This window comes from Meleagris gallopavo, chromosome 11, assembly GCF_905368555.1.
Source record: "Meleagris gallopavo chromosome 11, MGAL_WU_HG_1.1, whole genome shotgun sequence".
In the NCBI taxonomy this organism is placed as follows: Eukaryota; Metazoa; Chordata; class Aves; order Galliformes; family Phasianidae; genus Meleagris; species Meleagris gallopavo.
The window spans coordinates 23308213-23327366 of record NC_139414.1 but is presented as its reverse complement, the minus strand read 5'-3'; the positions used below and the strand labels follow the sequence as shown (position 1 = coordinate 23327366).

Here is a 19154-nt window from a genome sequence, read left to right as displayed (position 1 = left end):
TCTCAAGAATATTAAAAGTTTTGCTCTTCCAAGCTAACAAAAGATTGCAAGGTTTTAAATACAAAAAGTGTTCTGATCTCCTGTTTGATTCAGTCACTTCATATGACTCCACTGCTACAGAAGTGCTTAATTGTTGGTAGAACAATAGACAAATTCTGCTGCCTAAACTACCTGTCCTTTCTGAACATATGTCTTTAAGTAGCAGTTTCCCTTCTCAAAGATCCTCCTTAATGATCTTCCTAATGAAATACGTCTACAAGTTAGACTCAGGAAGGAACATAAAAAAAATCTCACTTCCTAGTGACCGCTTAGAAACACACTCCTCTTGCTGAAATGGATTCCTGTGCAGCTATTCTGCAGCATGAGGCAAATGGTCACCATTGCTGTAGCAATAATTTTTCTGACCTTACACGGGCTGTCTGACGGATGTCAAGCATCTGCACAGAAAGTCCACATTGCCTCAAAGTTCATGCAGATACTGGCCTAGGAGCAATAGCTATTACTATTAGAAAATTGTAGCAACACAAATCTAAAGGAAACAGAGGTCCCTTCAACAGTCAAATGCACACGAGAGCTCCCATGGAGCCCAGCACCGGCTTCTGACGTGACGTATCCCTTCAGAAACACTAACTTGAGTCTCGGGCACAACACAGGGCACACAGAACCCCAAGCAACAGCAGCTAGAAACTGCCAGGCAGATATAATCACATTTCGTTATTATTTTCAGCAGAATGATGAACTGTTTGATGAGACAAATCCTGCTATTTTGCAATGTTTTATTCTGTACTTACACTTGAGCATGTATGGCTACAGATCTGACCTAAGTACACGACAAAAGGTCTGGCTGCTTTTTGAAATGTATCTGTGGCTCTATGCTGTAAGAAGCAGGAGCCAGGCACTTTCCTCATTTTCATTTGTCACTGTTCTGACAGCCCTATGCAACTAAGCATACATTCCAGTACAGCAGAGCCAGAGCTGTTCAAATGCCAAAGCACAACACATACCTTCTTCTCTTGCCCTGGTAAGCTATCAGAAAAGTAATTAAAGATCAAGTTTAAAGTTTACTTAATAGGAAGTTCAACGTTAGAGAAAAAAAAAGGGAGGGATCTTTTAGAATCAATGATGTCATTTTTCATATGTTTCCCAAGGAAATGGGCATGGTGGTACTCACGCAACTGCACCATTTTTTTTCCTATCCATTTTCTGCTGTGACTCTCCCTTTCTCACTTTTTTCCCCTAAGTGATTCACTTTAAAGCCCTCAGATGTTACCCTGAAGTTCTTCCCATATTTCCTCTTTATTCCCTGATCACCATGGGCACGTTTTCAGACCCCCCTCTAACTGGAACCAGTACACTCACAGATGTGGTATCAGTACTGTGCCTTACTGGTAATGGAAAACAGCTGAATTAAAAGCAGGCAGATCAGAACCCAGGATTGATTTTTATTACTAGTCTCATAGTTCATTTAGTAGGTCAAAATCTTTTTTTTTTTCTTCCTACAAGCAAAGGTCTGAATTACTACTGAGTGGGCAACTTCCCATAATCATCTGCTTTGTTTAGAAGAAACTCACTAAGAAAATGACACCTGAAATAGCATCCATTCTAATGTACCAACACACCCTATGACTTACTTCACATTTAAACTGAGCTCTGCAAATGTCACATCAAGGAGTGTTTTGCTGCCACACTGTACTGACAGAACAGGACACCACCATTTTACACCAAGTATTAAGCAAGGCTGGCAATTAGTTTCTCAAATATCTTAACTGCAGCAAGAGCTGGATTCCTGATGCTTGCCAATATCCATGACTCCATGCAGAGCCCGTTACTGAAAACCCTTTGTTGACTTTGGATGAAGGACTCCTCTGCTAACCAAAATGAATCTAACCCAAAACAACTGTTTTTCTACAACGTAACTAATAAAACTCCCCAAACTCAGCTATTAGGTATTGAAGGAATTCAAGCAGCTTATTTTAACAATAGCAACATAAACACTGATGGTGACATTAGTGGTGCTAACAGATCTGAGCTACAGTTTTAGTTCTAAACTCTCCCCTAATCATTCTGTTCACTGGCAAGCCTAACCTAGCTTAATTTCCCTAATTAGTTATGTGTATCAGAAAGACAAGTAATAACTATGCAAGTGTACAGGTAAAGCCTTTAAATTTTCTGGGAATTATACCATATTCTAGCATATTTTGTCCTCTTCCTCCTAGCCTTCGTTCCATACCCAATTTAACTTTGCAGATCCTCTTTCAAAGTGCTTTTTCGTACACAGACATCACTGCACAGCAACAAGGAACTGAGTGTGCATACATGCACATCTTCTCTCCCACAACAGAGCAAGAGAGGGATAAATACAGCGTGCAGAAGCTATACTAAAGAGTGCCCTCACCTAATTCTGCATACTTCATGTATGAATGAATGGTATTGCAAGAACTACTTGTTTGTGTTTAGAAACTCAGCATTCCTTCTATTGAAGGGTTGTTTTTTTGATTTCTTTTTGCTGCCACAGACCTGTGTGTGCAATTTCCCATTTTCAGTTAGCTTCCTTTAACAGTCATATCAGTAGGTGACAGACTTGGACAGGAGGAGAGAGTGAGGAAAAACCTCAAGTTCCTGCCTACTTTTAAAGGCCACTCTCCTAGTTAAAAGTAGGACTAAATATGCAGTAACACCTGTGGGAAATTCTTTTTCCCCAGAAACACAAATTAACTCGTCCATTTTCAAATACGACATTATCTGCTAGATTCCAAAGTGGAGAAGTAATGGTAGTCAGTCTCTTTTTTTCTTTTTAAACCAACATCATGTTTTGTTCTTTCTTGAAGAAATGCCACTCCCAGCAGCATACTGACCTTCCTAGTAATGCTATTGGCAGCATATCATTCAGGTTTACTTTACCATGGGATAAAACATTTGCTGCAATATGCTGCAAGATAAACTTCAGACTCTTGCGCAGAGTCTCTGCATACAGGGTTCAGGTTCCTTGTGGTGAAGTGTAATATTTCAGATTAGTCTAGTGCTGCTGATTTGAATTTGAATTGTAGCGCCATGCCTGGGGGCAGGCTGGAAACAAGAATCCAGACCCGTGCTTTTTTTGTTTCAAGACTTGGTAGTCAGGAGGTGAGCACTCCTTGTGAGTAAAAGAGTTTAAAGACTGAAGCATCTCTTACTCTGACAGTATCTGCTGAATGGAAAAAGGAGGTTGTAACTTCACAGAATCACAGGGTTGGCAAGGACTTCTACAGGCTATTCAGACTAACCCCCCCTTCCAAAGCAGGCTCCCTACAGTAGGTTTCATAGGAAAGCCCTCAGGGGAGTTCTGAACATTTCCAGAGAAGGAGACTCCATCACTTCTTCAGACAACTTGTTCCAGTGCTCTGTCACCCCTGAAGTAAAGAAGTTCCTCCTCAGTTTCATATTTATGTTCTATGCCACCATTATGTCTTCCTCTAAGATCAAGAAAACAGCTTCAGCACAGGCAGAAACACTGACAGTTGCTGGGTAATTTTAATACAAACCCAGTACTTGAAACAGGAGCAGCTTAGAGAAATCCACACTTTTTAAATATCCTAATACTCTTCCAGTTCTTTAAAAGCAGAAGTTCATTGTTGCCCTTGGTCATCCATATTTTACTGTTGCTTTATTTGTTGCTCCTGTTGAGAATTCATTTATTTCCAAAGCAGATTACAGTTTATGTTTGTTTCAACATCAGAATGAAAAATGCAGCTTAACTGGGAAAGCAGCCTGAAGCACGGAGCTGTTGTGTGAGTACAAAAAAGAAAAAAAAAAAAAAAAAATCTTTATTGATCCCAATTGTCTATACTCCTATGAAAGGAACCAGAGCAGCTCATTTTTTCTTCAGATGCAGGCAGGTCAGTGGAAAACATGCATATGAATTCAACAACAGAGCCCTAAGTCAGTTAAACGGGTGGTCACCACACAGTTTGACAACAAAGTGTGCATTTCAGAATACATACAGTGTTTAAGAAACCAAAAAACAACACAACACAGGATACTCAATGCACTGCATATGCACCAACTTCAACCCATTTTCTTGTTTTCTAGCAAGAAAGTGTCTGTGAGGGAAACAAAAAGAAACAAACACATATTAAGTGGAAGAATACTAATATTATATCTAACTGTAAGAGCTGTAATTAATCCAAGCAGATCTAGAGAGCCATAGCACAGCACAGTAAACTCCAGTAACAGCACAGAAGATAGGAAGCAGAAGGCAGTAATGCTTTCAAAGTGCCACAACATTCAACCATGTCAAATCAAATCGTGAAATGCTCTTGGCCATAACACGCACACATTATAAATCATATCACTTTCATACCATAAGGCAATTCCAACACTACATCTATGAGACTACAATGCTGCAATGCGATGGAAAGCACAGCAACAATAGTGGGATAGCAAAGTCCTATGCTGCAGCAACTGAGGAAGAGCCCAAATGCAGCAGCTGTGGGCACAGAAACAAAGGAAAAAAAATGTGCCTACCCTCAGAAGGCCTCAGGTATGCAGGCATCTCCAGCAAGAGATACCCTCACCTCTACTGCCAACCCTTAAATGAAGTCTGGGAAGGGATGGATCCTGGCTCCAGCCCTTCCAATCACTCAGTACATTGCATGTACCTGAGATCCTCTGGGCTGGCCCTGCCTTCCCACCAGGTGCTCCATCACTGCTTCAAGTTGTGACTCAGCATTTCCACTACAGATTGATTTTAACAAAAGTCTCAAAGTGTCTAACAAGATGCTAAAGAAACTAGCAGGAATTTCCCCTTCCTCACTCATAAAAAACAAAAACATACAAAAACAAACCTTCAAAAAGTCCTTCAGATCTGTCTGTCAGCTTTACTATGTATGTGCAGTTTAATTCCTTCTCTTACCCCACATCTACTAAGCAAGGTTTTTGCTGCAATTTTTATTGCATATGACACACATATTCTCAGTAGTCTCTTTGCTGCTGTGAGGAAACTATGGGGCTAAAGTAATACAGCTAGAGGAAGCAGCAGACCACAAAACTCTGTTACACTGCAATAATGTCTGAGGCTACAACAAAGATCCCTGCCAGTCTCAGATACATATTTTTGTTGTATCACCTACACAGTGCTAAAGACCATATATATACCACAGTGTACATGTGGTCCTTCCCGTTCACATGAAGACTAACTTCACTGCAGACAGCTGAGCAAATAGCTAAATGCATGTAGTCAAATACTACATGAAAATGCTGAACACACCAGGGTCACATTAAAAAAATATAAATTATACACTTGTTGCTGCTTAAGAATGCCAGAAAAACAGCTGCTAAGCCTCTGCAGTGCAATCAGTAACAATACTCTTTAACTCTCTACTAGCTGAAAAAATGGCTTACCTCATCACTGCCGCAGCACAGTCTACACACTCCTCCAAGAATACCATTGACTATCTGTATGGAGCACAGGATGAACTCTATTCCTCCCACGACCAAGAGAATGGAAAAGAGAGTGACATTCCACTGCACAATATTTTGAGGTTCTTGACATTTAGACCACTCATTATAATCCAACAAGTACCTGTACACATCAAATGAAAGTATAGCAAAATTGTGTCAGATTAGGATGCTGACAATATAGTAGAAATAAACTTCATCTGCTATGCAACTGTGTTAAGGATAATTACTCTAAGTGGGAATACAAAATGTAAGGGCTTGTTCCATGCAAATCCTGCTCTGTTTAAGTATGTGTTGAACTACAAATCACACATTTTGGTTAAGTCTTAATTTCCATTAAAACATTTGATTTAGAAAGGCAAAATCTTCTATTATTGATCAAAGTAAGACACAATGTCAAGGTAGTTGAAAGAGCAGAACAACTTCTTGAAACAAACACAGAATTTTCCAGGATAGGGCCTTTAAAGGCAGCAGTTACTGATTTGAAGCCAGAGGGTCACTTCATTTTTTGTGCCGCTGCCTCTGGGCCTTCACATGCCTAATCTGCACTAGTCACACACAGAATAAATTCAGAGGAATATTGGAGCAGATTCCAGCAGCTCCTCCTCTTCCATTTTGTCAGAACACAAGCACAGATGAGCCATGAACAAGGAATTAATTCAGCTCTACTATATTCATCCATAAGTTGAGAGAGGTGGGGGAGAAGGAATGCCTCTTCTCAGAAGGGATCCTACTGAAATGCAAAATTCCAAATCTCTGCTGCAAAGGATCTTGATGTGGCTCAAGGTTCTGTCAAAGTCCTAGAAGAGTACATCTTATGCTCACATGAACTGTATGTGGTACACAGATATATTTGCTGCATATATTGAGAGAAAGAGACCTATACAAGATAGTACTTTATTAACAGCATAATTCCATTACTTCCAAGTATCCTTTATCAGCTTGTATTAAGAGCACCATTTTGCACGTCTTTCAGATACTTAATGTCACAACTAATCAGCATATTCAGATATGTAAAACTGAAGATTTAAATTTATTTTGTTTTAAACTACAGTGGTGCGAGCAATTGTGATCCCATCTGTTTAGCTAGTGAATAAGGAGCATAAACTTATGGTGGATGGATCTTGGTACGTTGTTACTGAATACTGCTGGAAGGTTCAGGAATAAAACAAACATCGCATGTACATGCAGAAAGATGTAATGCACTGACAAACAGACAGCTTACCCTCCAGAGGATTCAGTGAAAGGATAGATCCAGTTTCTTTCTACACGAGTAAAACAATATGGTCCCTGAGACAAGCCCAGTGCTGAAATGATTATACAGTACCCAGAGCCAAGGATCCCAACACAGGCTGCCAGAACTGAGGACAGCATCTGCAGGGCAAACACAGACATGAGAGTTGAGCACAGCCTCCTCAGTGTCCTGGGGGCTGTCTGGGACTGCAGTGTGAAGGCTCACTTACCGCACAGCTTTTCCCGCAGTTCTTATGGCCAAAGCACCCACAGCAGTCATCATTGTGAAGTCCAATGAACACTGCAGCTGGAATGAGCACCTGCGTATGGGGCAAGCAAAGCACACTGCTCTCTGTTCTGTTTTGCTACACAGACAAGGTAGACAAAACACAGTACTCACAGTGCATTCACTTGCATTGCTTGTTGGCAGTGCTGGGGTGCCTGTATAGGTTATCCAGTTTTACATTTATTTAACACAGTAGGAGTCTCACTACTCATCTCAGTAGTACCAACAACATGATAGGTGTAGTTCTACTTATACTTTGTGCATAAATAGCACTTAAGTGCACAAAGAACCAGTTGATTAAGATCACGTTGTGTAATTAATGTAGCTTGACATGCTTTAACTTTAAAATGCTGTTGTTCTCCCTAAAGGCTGTATACAGCAAACAAAAAGCTTTAAAAAAAAAGAAAAAAAAGCTTGTAAGCACTTCTCACAAGACCGTCTTATCATGCAGTGGCTTTCAACCTGTGATTTGCTGATGCCTTGAGACTAAGAGGACTGCCAAAAGTGAATGAAGAAGGAAGCCTAGATTTAGAGAACTTAAACACGCTAAATTCCACTCTGTAAGATTGAAAAGGTAGAAAACAATTGCTTAAGATTAAACAGGCTCTTAGAGTGAACACACTTAATTCTTCATCCTTTGCTATTACTCTAATGTAAAGCTCTGCCAACTGCTATTTGATTCCTCTGAATAAAGAACTAAAACAGAAGAACAACTGTTGTCTTACCACATATTAGATATCATACATTTAGGAAATCTAATTAAGTATTAGTAATCTATGAACATTAAAAAGGAGAATAGCTGACTAATGGAATAAAAATGTGAGATTTAATCCTTTAAATAAAAATATCCCTCTGAAAGGTCTGGTTCCAGTACTGCATTTGTAGTCTACAACCTATATCCTAATTCTCAGCTCAAAAGTGATAGAGATTTACAGATATGACAATTAATAGTAACTAAAAATACTATGGTACAATGTAGCTGATTTTTTTTTAATACAACTCCAGAGATTCCCACTGACAAGATATTCAACAAATAAATGAATGCAATGGTAAAGAAACAGTAATACCAAGTAGCTTCAAAATAAACTTGCAAGAATGCACTAGCTTGTTACTTACCAAAAGGCCTCCACCTAGAATGCCATGAAGGCATTCTACATACTTGCTGAGATGATGCTCAGAAGCAAATCTTGTTTCTCCATTGGGAAAATAAAGTAAAATGTTGGCAGCAATGCTGAGCAGGGCAAGGATGAGCAACTTACAACCAATACACCTGGCACACCTTCCAAAACACATGTCCGCAGCTTCTCAAATACTTCTTTCACTAGTTCAATCCAACCTGTCTCATATTTATCCACACCTAAAAGAAGATCAGTCTTTATTCTGACCTCCTTAAATACTCAGGGTTACCTAGCTACCTGGATGACGTTTAAAATGTCTTAATGACTGTCGTTCCCTCATTGTCAAGTCAGGGAACAAGGACAATAGAATGTCATCACCCACTTTAAATGAAATAATTGTTGACAAACCAAATGCAATCAAGGAAATACTGAATGCTAGGTAACTTCACTTTAATACATGATGCATGAATGATCACCAGTGAACATAATTAGACATGAACAGCAGCCTCAAACAACAACAGAAGTTCTTGTAAGAACTGAAAGAAAAGGTTTTGTTTTCTTTCTCTGAAGCAGCTTTAACACTTACGTTTATAGACTGAACAAGCTGAAACTAGGGAAAGACAACGCTGACTTCAACAATGCTAAATCAGAGATTTGGGTAAAAACAGAATAAAGTCTACAGCAAAGAGGAGTACGTAGGGGTGCCTCCTGTTTTGCTACTTGGTCAATGGAACAAGAGCAAACATCATCAGGATGTTGGAAAAAAAATAATGAAATGAGCAGTTGGGCTTTTAAAAAATGCACTTGTTCTTGCCATTGTAAGATGAACTTAGATTAGCAACCATTAATTAAAGCTACATCAACAAACACTGGTGAAAAATACTGCTTTATAATCAGATCATAAAATAACCTTCTTGCAATGAAAATTCAAGTCCAGGAACAAAAACAAACAAACAAACAAACAAACAAACAAAAAACAAGCACTCCCCAGAAAGAGAGAAATGTATTTAATCATGGGTTTACAAATCCTTGTAGATGTACTGGTAATATTAGCTTGCTTAGTAAATGGACAAACAAAGCGACCTGGAAAAACTAAGATCTATCCTGTTCTCTTTTTCCTCATGAAGATGTTGCAGATGTTCAGAGTATCAGTGAATGAAAAAAACAAAAATGAGGCAACAAAATGTTCTTGCAGCCCAGAAAGCCAACTGTATCCTGGCCTGCCTCAGAAATGAAGCCAGCAGGGCAAAGGAGGTGGTTCCCACCCTCTGCTCTGCCCTTGTGAGATCCCCCAGTCCCTCACAGAGCTACGTTCAGCTCTGGGCCCGAGCACAGGAACACAGACCTGTAGGAGTAGGGACAGGGGAGCCCACAGGGATGCCCAGAGGCTGCAGCACCTCTGCTGCAGGGACAGGCTGACAGCCGGGCTTGCTGGAGAAGGCTCCGGGGAAAAGTTATCACGGCCTTCCAATACCTAAACAGGCCTTATTTAAAAGATGAAGAGACTTTTTATATGGCATGTAGAGACATGACAGGGTGTAATGGCTTTAAACCAAGAGAGAGCAGAGTTACATTAGATATAAGAAAGAAATTCTTCACTCAGAGGGCAGCGAGGGCCTGGCGCTGCTGCCCAGAGCAGCTGTAGGTGCCCCATCTCTGCGGGTACTCAGGGCCAGACTGGATGGGTTTGGGCACCTTGTCTATGGGAGGTGCCCCCGCCCACAGCAGGGGTTGGAACTGCATGGACTCTGAAGTCCCTTCCAACCCAAACTATGTTATGAATCTATGATTGTGATAACTAAGAAAAGCACAGGATAAGACAAGTTTCAGGAGATGTTGCCAATGGTATCATCATAATACAATTCCCATCACAAAAAAAGGTAGTTAGACAAACTGAGTTTAAGAACGTTGGATTTGCTGAAATTAGATACTAGAGACTATAGCGAGACTTTCAGTTAACCAAGGGGGAGGATATTCATCAATGTAAACAGAAGTCCAACTTAAATCCACAGTGTTATGGCAACTTTTGTGATCAACACTGAAGCTTAAAGAGAGAGAAAGGAAGAAAAAGTAATGTTTAAAAAAGAGAGCAGTCTTACACAGATGTAGTGATGTAACCACTCCGGGTATTGTAGCTGGTGACCTTGGAGACTTCCTTCATTATGAGAAATATCCTCCGATTGTAGAAACATAGGCTTACCATTATTGTGCACTTCACCTTTGATGACTAAAATGAGCACAAACATCATCCTGCATGCTTCCTCTGCAGAAGATGACTCCTCTGCCAAAAACTCCCTTCATTGTGTTATGCTAAAAACAACACACACCCCTCAAAAAAAAACCCACACAACCTCTGCCAGCCATCACCCCTGATTTGACATAAAATTTCACATAATCAAGAACTTCCTCTATTTAAAATAGATTTTTTTTTTCCCCACACAAAGTAGTTAAGACTAAATACTCTGGTCTGAAAAACCCAAATGAAATGAAGAGTTCAAGTGTTTAAATACTATGCTCTCCACCCACTTAAAGGCTGGTCACATCAAAAGCACTCTACTCTAACTGTCTCTGAGGGAAAAATCAAGTATTTGATCAGGACAGCAAGCATTCCTTACATTAATTTTGTTTGTGGATGTGGTACATAGAAACATTCTCTTATTCTGTATACTATCAAGTCCTAAGTCTACCTCGTGCGAAAAGTCTGTTGAGGACTTTCAAAGTCACTACACAAATACTTGCTGGGAAAGAAAACAAACAAATGAACAGCCCCCTCCCCAAATTGTATTCAACTGCAATCACATCTCTCATCCCTGTCCTAAGCCAGATTCCCTACTAGAAAGGAAATCAAAGGATATGCTGTCATATTTGAACTTGCATGCCGGAACTCTCTTAAGCAGTGAGGATGCCATGAGAACTTTTTCCCTTAGGTCTCTGGCATGTGGCTAAGACACAGTCTGTCTGTGATTCCCTCCACAGAAAGGAGACTTTTATGGCCAGTTATCTAGCATTAATTCTGTTAGTCCTTCTTAAACTGCATGTTGCTCTTTTTTTTTTTTTTAACTATTTTATCACCACCACTTCAAAAGAGGTTATTGTTTCTTACACCCAGAAAATAGTTAAAACATTTGTAGTAATTGTTTCTGGCATCAGTGCTTTTTAAGCAAATACTAACAATCTCCTGGTTTAAATTAAAGATCTCAGACAGATGGAAAATAGTTGTGAGTTTATACTGAAAAACATGGTTTGCTTCTTCTCAGCAGTCACTTCTTTGTTCCAAATGGCCAGCGTTACTGCCTTACACAGCCTAACAGTCACTCCTAGGCTGGATTTACTAAAAGACACAACAGTCAAGAGACACAACTGAAAAAGACCCATGACAAATGATTTGCAATTAACTTGAAAACAATTCAAAGAATAAAACAAAAACCCTTGAAGCAAATAAAAAATCCTTACATTTGGACACTATACCTCAACTTTTATAAAAAAGCTTCTCATAACAACTTTTCTTGCACAAATTCTGGTCCCACCCTTCATCAGGCCAGCGCAGTAACTCTTACAAAGGCTGAGGCTAGTAACTGTGTGACAATGGTAGATAAGACACAGCTTGGAAACAACAGCATGGGCTGCACATACGCATTTGGAAAGACTCCACAATGCAATGCACTTGTGCCAATGCAGGTTCACACTTGCATGTCCTTGAAAACTATTTTCATTTGTTCCTCTCCTGCTGCTTTGCAGGTTACTGCTCACAGTGGCAAAGACCAGTTCAGACTATTGGGAACATAGGACGAGTATGCAGTCACACGTTAACTAAGCTAAGCAAAAGGAAACTTCCTTGCCACCTATTCTGACAATGCTCCCAGTGACTTAAAAACACTCACAGCTTCCCTTTAATCAAATGGAGAAACACCCATCTATGCTTCCATATATTTCCTAATGTCCAAATGATGCTTGGCTCATGTTTTCCAGCTGTCATCCCCTAAAACCACTATGCTATAGCTATAATTGCCCTCAGGCATGCCACCTCAGAGATATATGTCAGTCAGTCAGCAAACCCCACCTAGACAGCCACAGGAGGAAACTGCCTCTGTTTAGAAATAATCTCTGCTCAGAAATAGTCTTTGGTGCATGTAGTCTCCTGGTTGCATCCAGGAGAAAATATCCATATTATCTTTATTAGTTACATGACAACTACTTGGATGAACTAATGAACTATTTTTGAGGAGGAGTAGACCACCTGCTATCCTCAGAGGTCACTGAACATAAAAGGAATCCTTATGTAGCTCTACACCTTATATAGCTTTAACACATGCGTATTCTTGCTATCTCTGCCATTAATTTGAGACTGAAAGCTGCTCTGAACTAAGGATGAAAACTTGAAGAAAGCATTCACAATTTATTGCAGCAACACACGAAACTACCACATTGAAATATATGGACAAGATTTATTAGTAATAATGCTGACCTAAGATGCAGTCAGCAGTGATGCAACAAAACAGGTTTTGATGGTTAACCAACCAGCTCAGAGAACTGAAACCTTAAAATCGTGGTGCAACTACCACTAAATGAGTCTACCAAAGCTTTTCTGTCTGAAGAAGAGCCCACAATCCTTATTTAAGGACAACTACTATTAACCCAAACCAATGCTACTGTAACCTCACTCCACAACCAAATAAGCCACTTCAAAAAACTGTTTTCTTGTTGGCATACAAATAGCCTGCATTCATTACCCCTCACAACAGTGTTATTATGATAAAAGTAGAACAGTAAACAAGCAAGTTCTATTACTATTTCTTGTCACAGCTTGAGAGTGAAACCCTGGCTAACCAAAATGCCTCAGAAAAGTTTGCTTCCCTTGGACTATAGCATTTACACATTTACATCCTTAAAACTGCAACAATACTGTGAGCATGAAGAATTGCCACCACTGTACTACTAGCATACTGTATTATCCTACATGTATGCAACAGCTGTACAAATCAGAAAACTGGGTTTAGATTAGTAATATATACCTCTGCATAACACATGAGGAACAGATTATTTTCAAGCTTGAAATAGGACAATTTTTTACTATCCCCCTCTGTTCCCCAAGTGTAGCAATGCACATAAAACAGACATCCAATAAAAGATATTCATAAAGACTCTCCATTAATTCCATAAACTCCCAAGATTTTAACCAATTACATTCACCCTGACGTGAACTCGTAAGACTTACTATTGTCCTAACTGAGAGCTATTCAGGGGTACAAAAAGCTGAAGAAAATTAGAATGTGTTTTTGTAACCATTGCAATTACAACATCAGCACACAGTTCTTCACATGCAGAATTTGGGTTTCTGACTGATCCAGAATCTGATTAATGGTCAATGAGTGTAAGAAGATTATTGTAATGCAACGAGATTTCATGCCACCTCCCAGTCTGAAAGTGCTACAGCACTGTACCCCTGGATTCCTGCTGTCCACACGTACACTGAGCAGTGCTGCTTACACAGTGATCACAGTCACGTCTGCTACTGTACTTGTGCTATGATGAGAAACTCCTGGCCTAACCACCTTCTTGTAAAACATAAAACTAAGAACACGTTTCTTTGATGAGTTCAAGCAAAGACAAGCTGTGACTAAGGCCTGTTAAGAATCCATCACTAATTCCATATTTAGTAGCACCTTCAAAAAGAATAAGCAGAGATCTACAGTGAGGTAGAGAATATGTAATGCAACACAATTCATGAAACATTTTCTGATACTTTACAGGAAGACTGTTAATTCACATGTAAGCTATCTTTGCGGAAATTATTGTTAAGTTCATCTTTAGAAACCTGGTTATTTTTCCTCATGGAAATTCAATCAAGAAATCTGGACGTTAGCAGAGTCAAGGGCAGCTGGAAACAGAAGCTAAAGAAGCAGAACTTTGCTTGTGTCCTATATTATCATTCTTGACTCACGATGCTCTGATGAAACACATCATTAGACCCACAGGAAAGTCGTGCTCATGTCTGACACAACAGGAGCTGCAGAAGAAAAAGGGTTTCCTGCAGCCCCTCAGACATTGCAAAGGAAAGGAAACAGGAACTGGATTACTGCAGTGAATAAAGCAGATGTGCAAAAAGCAGCATAAGCTTAATCCAACTCTTCACCATATCAGCTTTGTAACCTCTCATCTTCCATTATCAAGGATTATCAGTAGGCATACTAAACTAAACTCCCTAGGAGTGCTGCAGCCTGGGGAATTCCATTCATGTGGGACCCCCAGGCTGTGGGATGGGTCCTGATGGGATGAGAGCATTGTGGGGACCCCAGACTATGGGATGGGTGCTTCCATAGTGGGGGGGGAGGGAGAGGGAAGAGGAGGGGTTTAAGGGGTCTGTGTGTCTGCTTTGTGCAAGGGGAGCAATCTTGCATAGCCAGGATGGCACTTGGAGGGGATATCCAGCGCCAAAGCCACACAGATCCTCTGTGCACCCAGGGCGGCCCTTTCTCCATCACTCAACAATTCAGGATGGGGACGGGTAGGGGTCTCATGCCCCCTAGGTCCTGTTGGGTGGCCTTTGTCACTGTGGAGAGGAGGGACACTCTGAGGGCCAGGTACCTGATCCCCCCAATGGCTGAGCCAGCAGTGCTGCACCAGAAACTGTGGGCTCTCCATCACTGCCGGTCCTCTCTTCAGCAGGTGTTGGCACCGATGGGCACAAAGCTTCGATTCATGCACAGTGCTTAGCGGTGGTCACAAGTTGACAGCAGGCTTTGCAGACCCAGGTCACTGTCCCCCTTTGGTAGCTGCCCAAGGCAGGGACAGGGAATCAGGGTTTCAAGGTAGCATCCAGCCCTCAGGCTTCTATTATTATTATAATACACAACCGAAGTGATGAAATCATTAGATACTATCTGTGTGGCTGAAAGAACAAGTAACTTACAGTAATTGTGCATGACAGCCACCAGGACAGATCCAATCAGCTGGTTGGTGGTTGTAACACCTGAGATGGTATATGGTGTCACACACAGGACAGAGGGCAGCCTGTGGAACATTCACTGGATGGATGCAAAGCTCCACACATACACAGGCAGATACAGATGGTTAAAAGAAAGACCAATGACTAACTGTGGACACTCATTCCTCTGAAGGACAAAACAATCCTGGAAAATAAAGTCACACTCGTGGTAGTTTTAGAATTTTATACTTTCTACAAAACCACATCCCAGCGTTCCAATAAGCACAGAGGACTTCTTGCAGTTGTAATGTTTAGCCTTCCTAAATGGATACCTAAGCCTATCTTTTTCATAGGCTATCACCATAAACACCACCATAGAAACAGCAAGCTGCTAAATGAAATTTAAACTGCATCTATTTTCTTCATCATATAATAAATCATAGCTTTCAGATGTGTAACACCTCTGGTCCCACTGGCTAAGTCACAAGATAAATTTTTCACAGGAATTTAAAAGCTGACACTCCGTCCCTTCTCAAAGATACAGAACATAAATGTTACAGTCAACATGATGCTGTAATGAAATACCCTGCCACTAGATAGAGCATCTTTCTGGATTGTTTTCCTGTATACTCTCTCTTACAAAATAACAGCAGCTATATTACCAGTTGAGTTATTGATTGGTGAATGTGATTTCAGGTTTGTTTTTTTTTCTAATTGAGAAAAAAAATCAGTACTATTTAACTCTATGAGCAGGGCTTCAAATTATACTGATGCTATCAACGTTTTTTATTAATCCTGCACAGATATGAACAAAAATGCCTAAACAGTACAATGCACAGTATCACACACAATGAAATACTATTAAAGTTTATCATTACTTAGTTTTGATAGTTCAAGATTCTGAATTAATGTTGCCTAAGAATTTCAATAATTTCTTCTCCTCAAGTTTAAGAGCTCACTGTCTATACCAAACCTACACACCACTGCTGATCTTTGGTGGTTGGATGCAATTTCTGCTGCATTTCAGATTAAAAATAAATTATACTTTTAATTACATTTAATGGTAAGAGAACCATATAACTTGCTATGTTTAATGTTTTCAAGCAACCCCTCTAGCTGTATAGAATGGTGGCAAACAAGGAAAGAAAAGGAAGGGAAATACATATACACAGCCACAGAATATCCACTCTGAAAAACAACAAATGGAAAATCCTCTTGCCATATGAGTGCTTAACTGATGCAAAGGTTATAAAACAGTAAACCAAGAACCACAAGATACTTCAATTTCTCTCCCTCAAAATAAGATTAAGATCTAGAATTTGCAAACACATCTTGTGAAGAACTTCCTTAACGTTGTAGATTATGTTTAAGAAGAGCAAAAAGAAAAGAGCTCTACTCACTACTGGTTACACACTACCGGTTACACACAAGAGCTCTAAGTGCACATGATACAGGTTCCACAATTTTCATGGCATTATAGCTTTGGATGGCTAAAGAAATAATTTTTAAGGATCTTGAAAGCCAGGGAAAACGTTTCTATCTTTACTCGCCTTCAAGAAAAAAGGCTCAGATTTGGCCGTAGTGCCTTAAGGGTAACTTCACCACCATTGCATTTGCCGGGTTCTGCATGGACTCCAGACAGACCTCCTGAGACTGGCGAAGGGGTGTAGCCACCCTTCTTATTGGACACAGCCAACACACGCCGTCAGCCAGAGCTCGCCTCAGAACCTCATGTCTGATATGCAGAGTGAGAACGCTGGCAGAAGAGGCTGAACTCCACCCCTGTTCTGCTGCTGCAGAAAGCAAGCTTTGTGTGAAACAAAACCAAAATCGCTCAGTCAAACAACTTCACCAGAACAGGAAGCATGCATACCTGAAAATGTACTGTGATATCCTGATGCGATAGTACAGTTCGGACTCTCTGACCATCTTCTCTGATAGACTTCATACACGTTATACTGGGAATATTTTCTCACTTTTAGAGAGAATCCATATCTACCACACTACCACGCTCCTGTGCCAAAGCCCAAATAGGGGTTACTGATGAAAGAGCAGGCAATGCCTTGATGATCCAACACAGTAAAGAGGACTGTGTCACTTCCAAAGGTAAGAGATTTTCAGAACTAGATTTGTTACTGCTGTAAAAAGCAGAAAATATGAAGATTAGCAAACACCAAAATTCCGTGTCAGTTAAAAGTAAACCATTGCACACCAATATGACAAGACTCACCCTTGCTTGTGAACATTCCTATTGGAACCAGAGGAGATACTCATGCAAGCAAATAACATGAATACCATCCTAATCCTAATGCAGGCAAGTGACAAGAATACCATCCTAACCCATATTTGCTTTAATTAAAACAAAGGGCTAAATTAGCCTAGATTCCTTAAAGTAACACAAAACTGGGGAAAACTTAAAAGAGAGTAACTCCAGAGTGATAATACAAAGCATAATCTGAAACAAACATGACGCAACAAGCTTCAGATGGATACTCTGAAATGACATATGTTATCATATGAAAGATAAAGTACTGGATGGATCCAAAGTCCTATTATAGCCACGTAATGCCTTTATCAACAGGGCATTTCAACTTTATAACTAATATTTGGTTAAGTTCAAGCACAATCCTGCCAACAAATTAAAGTAAACACATCTATCTAGAGTACATAAAAGCAGACTAACACAGGGTGGTACTTAATCGCATGGGAATTCCTCAGTGTGCATGAGTAATCACTGTCCTTGTAGGACTTTCTTCATTTTCTTTCAGTAAACCTGGTGTTGCACAAAACATTAAGACGACTTTTAACTACGAGGACTTGCTAAGTACAAGTTGTGCTGAGTTTGTTCAGGCTACAAACCCCATTGGCCTGGAAGATTTCATTTCTGCCCTTCAAACACATTAATGAAACAGAAACATCAGATGTAAAGAATTGTTTCGGAAGCTGAGCAGTAGGGGAGAAGAACCACACCGAGCACTTCTGGAGGGCTTTACTGCAGCGTTCACCAGCTCTTGGATGGTGATCTTTTTTCTGCTCCACTCTGTATGTAAATATGTATGCACCCAAATTTTTGCTTTCCTGGACAACTGTTAGCAGAGTCCTGAACAAAGTCCTGAACAACAGGACATAGCTCCTGCTCCTCCTCTGCAGCCTACGGTGCCTTCAGCCCTTTGGTCCTTGAGGCTACGTGCAAGACAGGAAGATTAGTCCACTATCTACTGATAAGCTTGGTAAGGAGAAAGAGGTGTGGTTTAAAATCTCTTCAGGCTGAGGAAGGCCTGGACACCTCAAATTCTATAGCTGCACTCCAGAAGTACCAACATTTGCTTTATGTTAAAAACGACCCTCTGAACACTGGCTTGCCACAACATACTAAAGAAAAGAATTCCACCATCCCAGCACAGGGCAGCCACAGTTTCCACAGCACAAGTGTTGCAAAATCCACTGGGAAATCATGTTAGTTCAGAGGCCCCTTTGTAGATCCAGTCATGAGCCACATAAAGACAGATCCACAGCTCTTCCAGTATTCATCACCTGGCTTAGCAGAGCACTTGTGCAAATACATGTAGCTCTTCAGATGCCAGACACATGCATTTGCTGAGCATTAAAGGAAACACCTGCCTAACACTGAGATGACCTTGCTAAACCTACAAATACCTTGTAAAGTTTTATGTCTGCTTCCAAAACTGCTACATATCTGTATGTTTTGGTTTCAGTATTACTCAGTACATAGATTTTCCACTTTGAAAATAGGAAATTCACTAGTCTACCAGGTAGTTGATTAGTCTTAAGAGTCTGTCCTATGCTCCTTTGTGCTGGATGATCCCATTGATGTCATTAAGAAGTTTCCTCAAGTAAGGTTTACAGGCATGGGTGTGCACTCAGCCAAGTATTTCAAAACAGCCTTTGTGAGCCATGCTGCAGACACTGCTCCCTTCTAAAAGCATTTCTCAATAGGCAGTGGGTGTGCTACTAAATGACTAAAAACTTTTTCCAGCAAGCACTGAATTAGAAGGAATGCTTGCTCTTGGCAGGGAGAAGCATTATGAAACTGTAATACATCATGTCAAATATGTGGGCGTGCAGAGTGTGCTGACCTACCTGCTGAAATACTGCGAGCAGTAACTGCCACTACGGTAAGAACACAACTCTTCTC

The 19154-nt window shown here is 40.4% G+C and overlaps 1 protein-coding gene across 2 annotated transcripts; it reads right to left on the bottom strand.

Moving 5' to 3' along the window:
* Positions 1 to 3933: 3933 nt before the first annotated feature.
* TM4SF1 (transmembrane 4 L six family member 1) lies at positions 3934 to 17359 on the bottom strand. Of its 2 annotated transcripts, XM_085233396.1 has the most exons (6): positions 17229 to 17359; positions 16872 to 17136; positions 6900 to 6989; positions 6662 to 6810; positions 5380 to 5560; positions 3934 to 4079 (listed from the first exon to the last, which is right to left on the bottom strand). In XM_085233396.1, exons 2-6 carry the CDS (start codon positions 16944 to 16946, stop codon positions 4065 to 4067), a joined length of 510 nt encoding a protein of 169 aa, XP_085089522.1. In that variant the 5' UTR covers positions 16947 to 17136; positions 17229 to 17359; the 3' UTR covers positions 3934 to 4064. The 2 variants fall into 2 exon arrangements, with proteins under 2 accessions (XP_085089522.1, XP_003209334.2); XM_003209286.5 differs by lacking the exons at positions 16872 to 17136; positions 17229 to 17359 and adding an exon at positions 8072 to 8449.
* Positions 17360 to 19154: the final 1795 nt, after the last annotated feature.

What these genes read in the sequence shown, in the direction of transcription:
- TM4SF1 (XM_003209286.5), bottom strand. Translation starts at nt 8,248, where the DNA reads ATGTGTTTTGGAAGGTGTGCCAGGTGTATTGGTTGTAAGTTGCTCATC. An exon ending in TTCTAGGTGGAGGCCTTTTG is followed by an intron (nt 6,990 to 8,071) that starts GTAAGTAACAAG and finishes CCCCATACGCAG; the next exon opens with GTGCTCATTCCAGCTGCAGT. An exon ending in ACTGCGGGAAAAGCTGTGCG is followed by an intron (nt 6,811 to 6,899) that starts GTAAGTGAGCCT and finishes TTTGCCCTGCAG; the next exon opens with ATGCTGTCCTCAGTTCTGGC.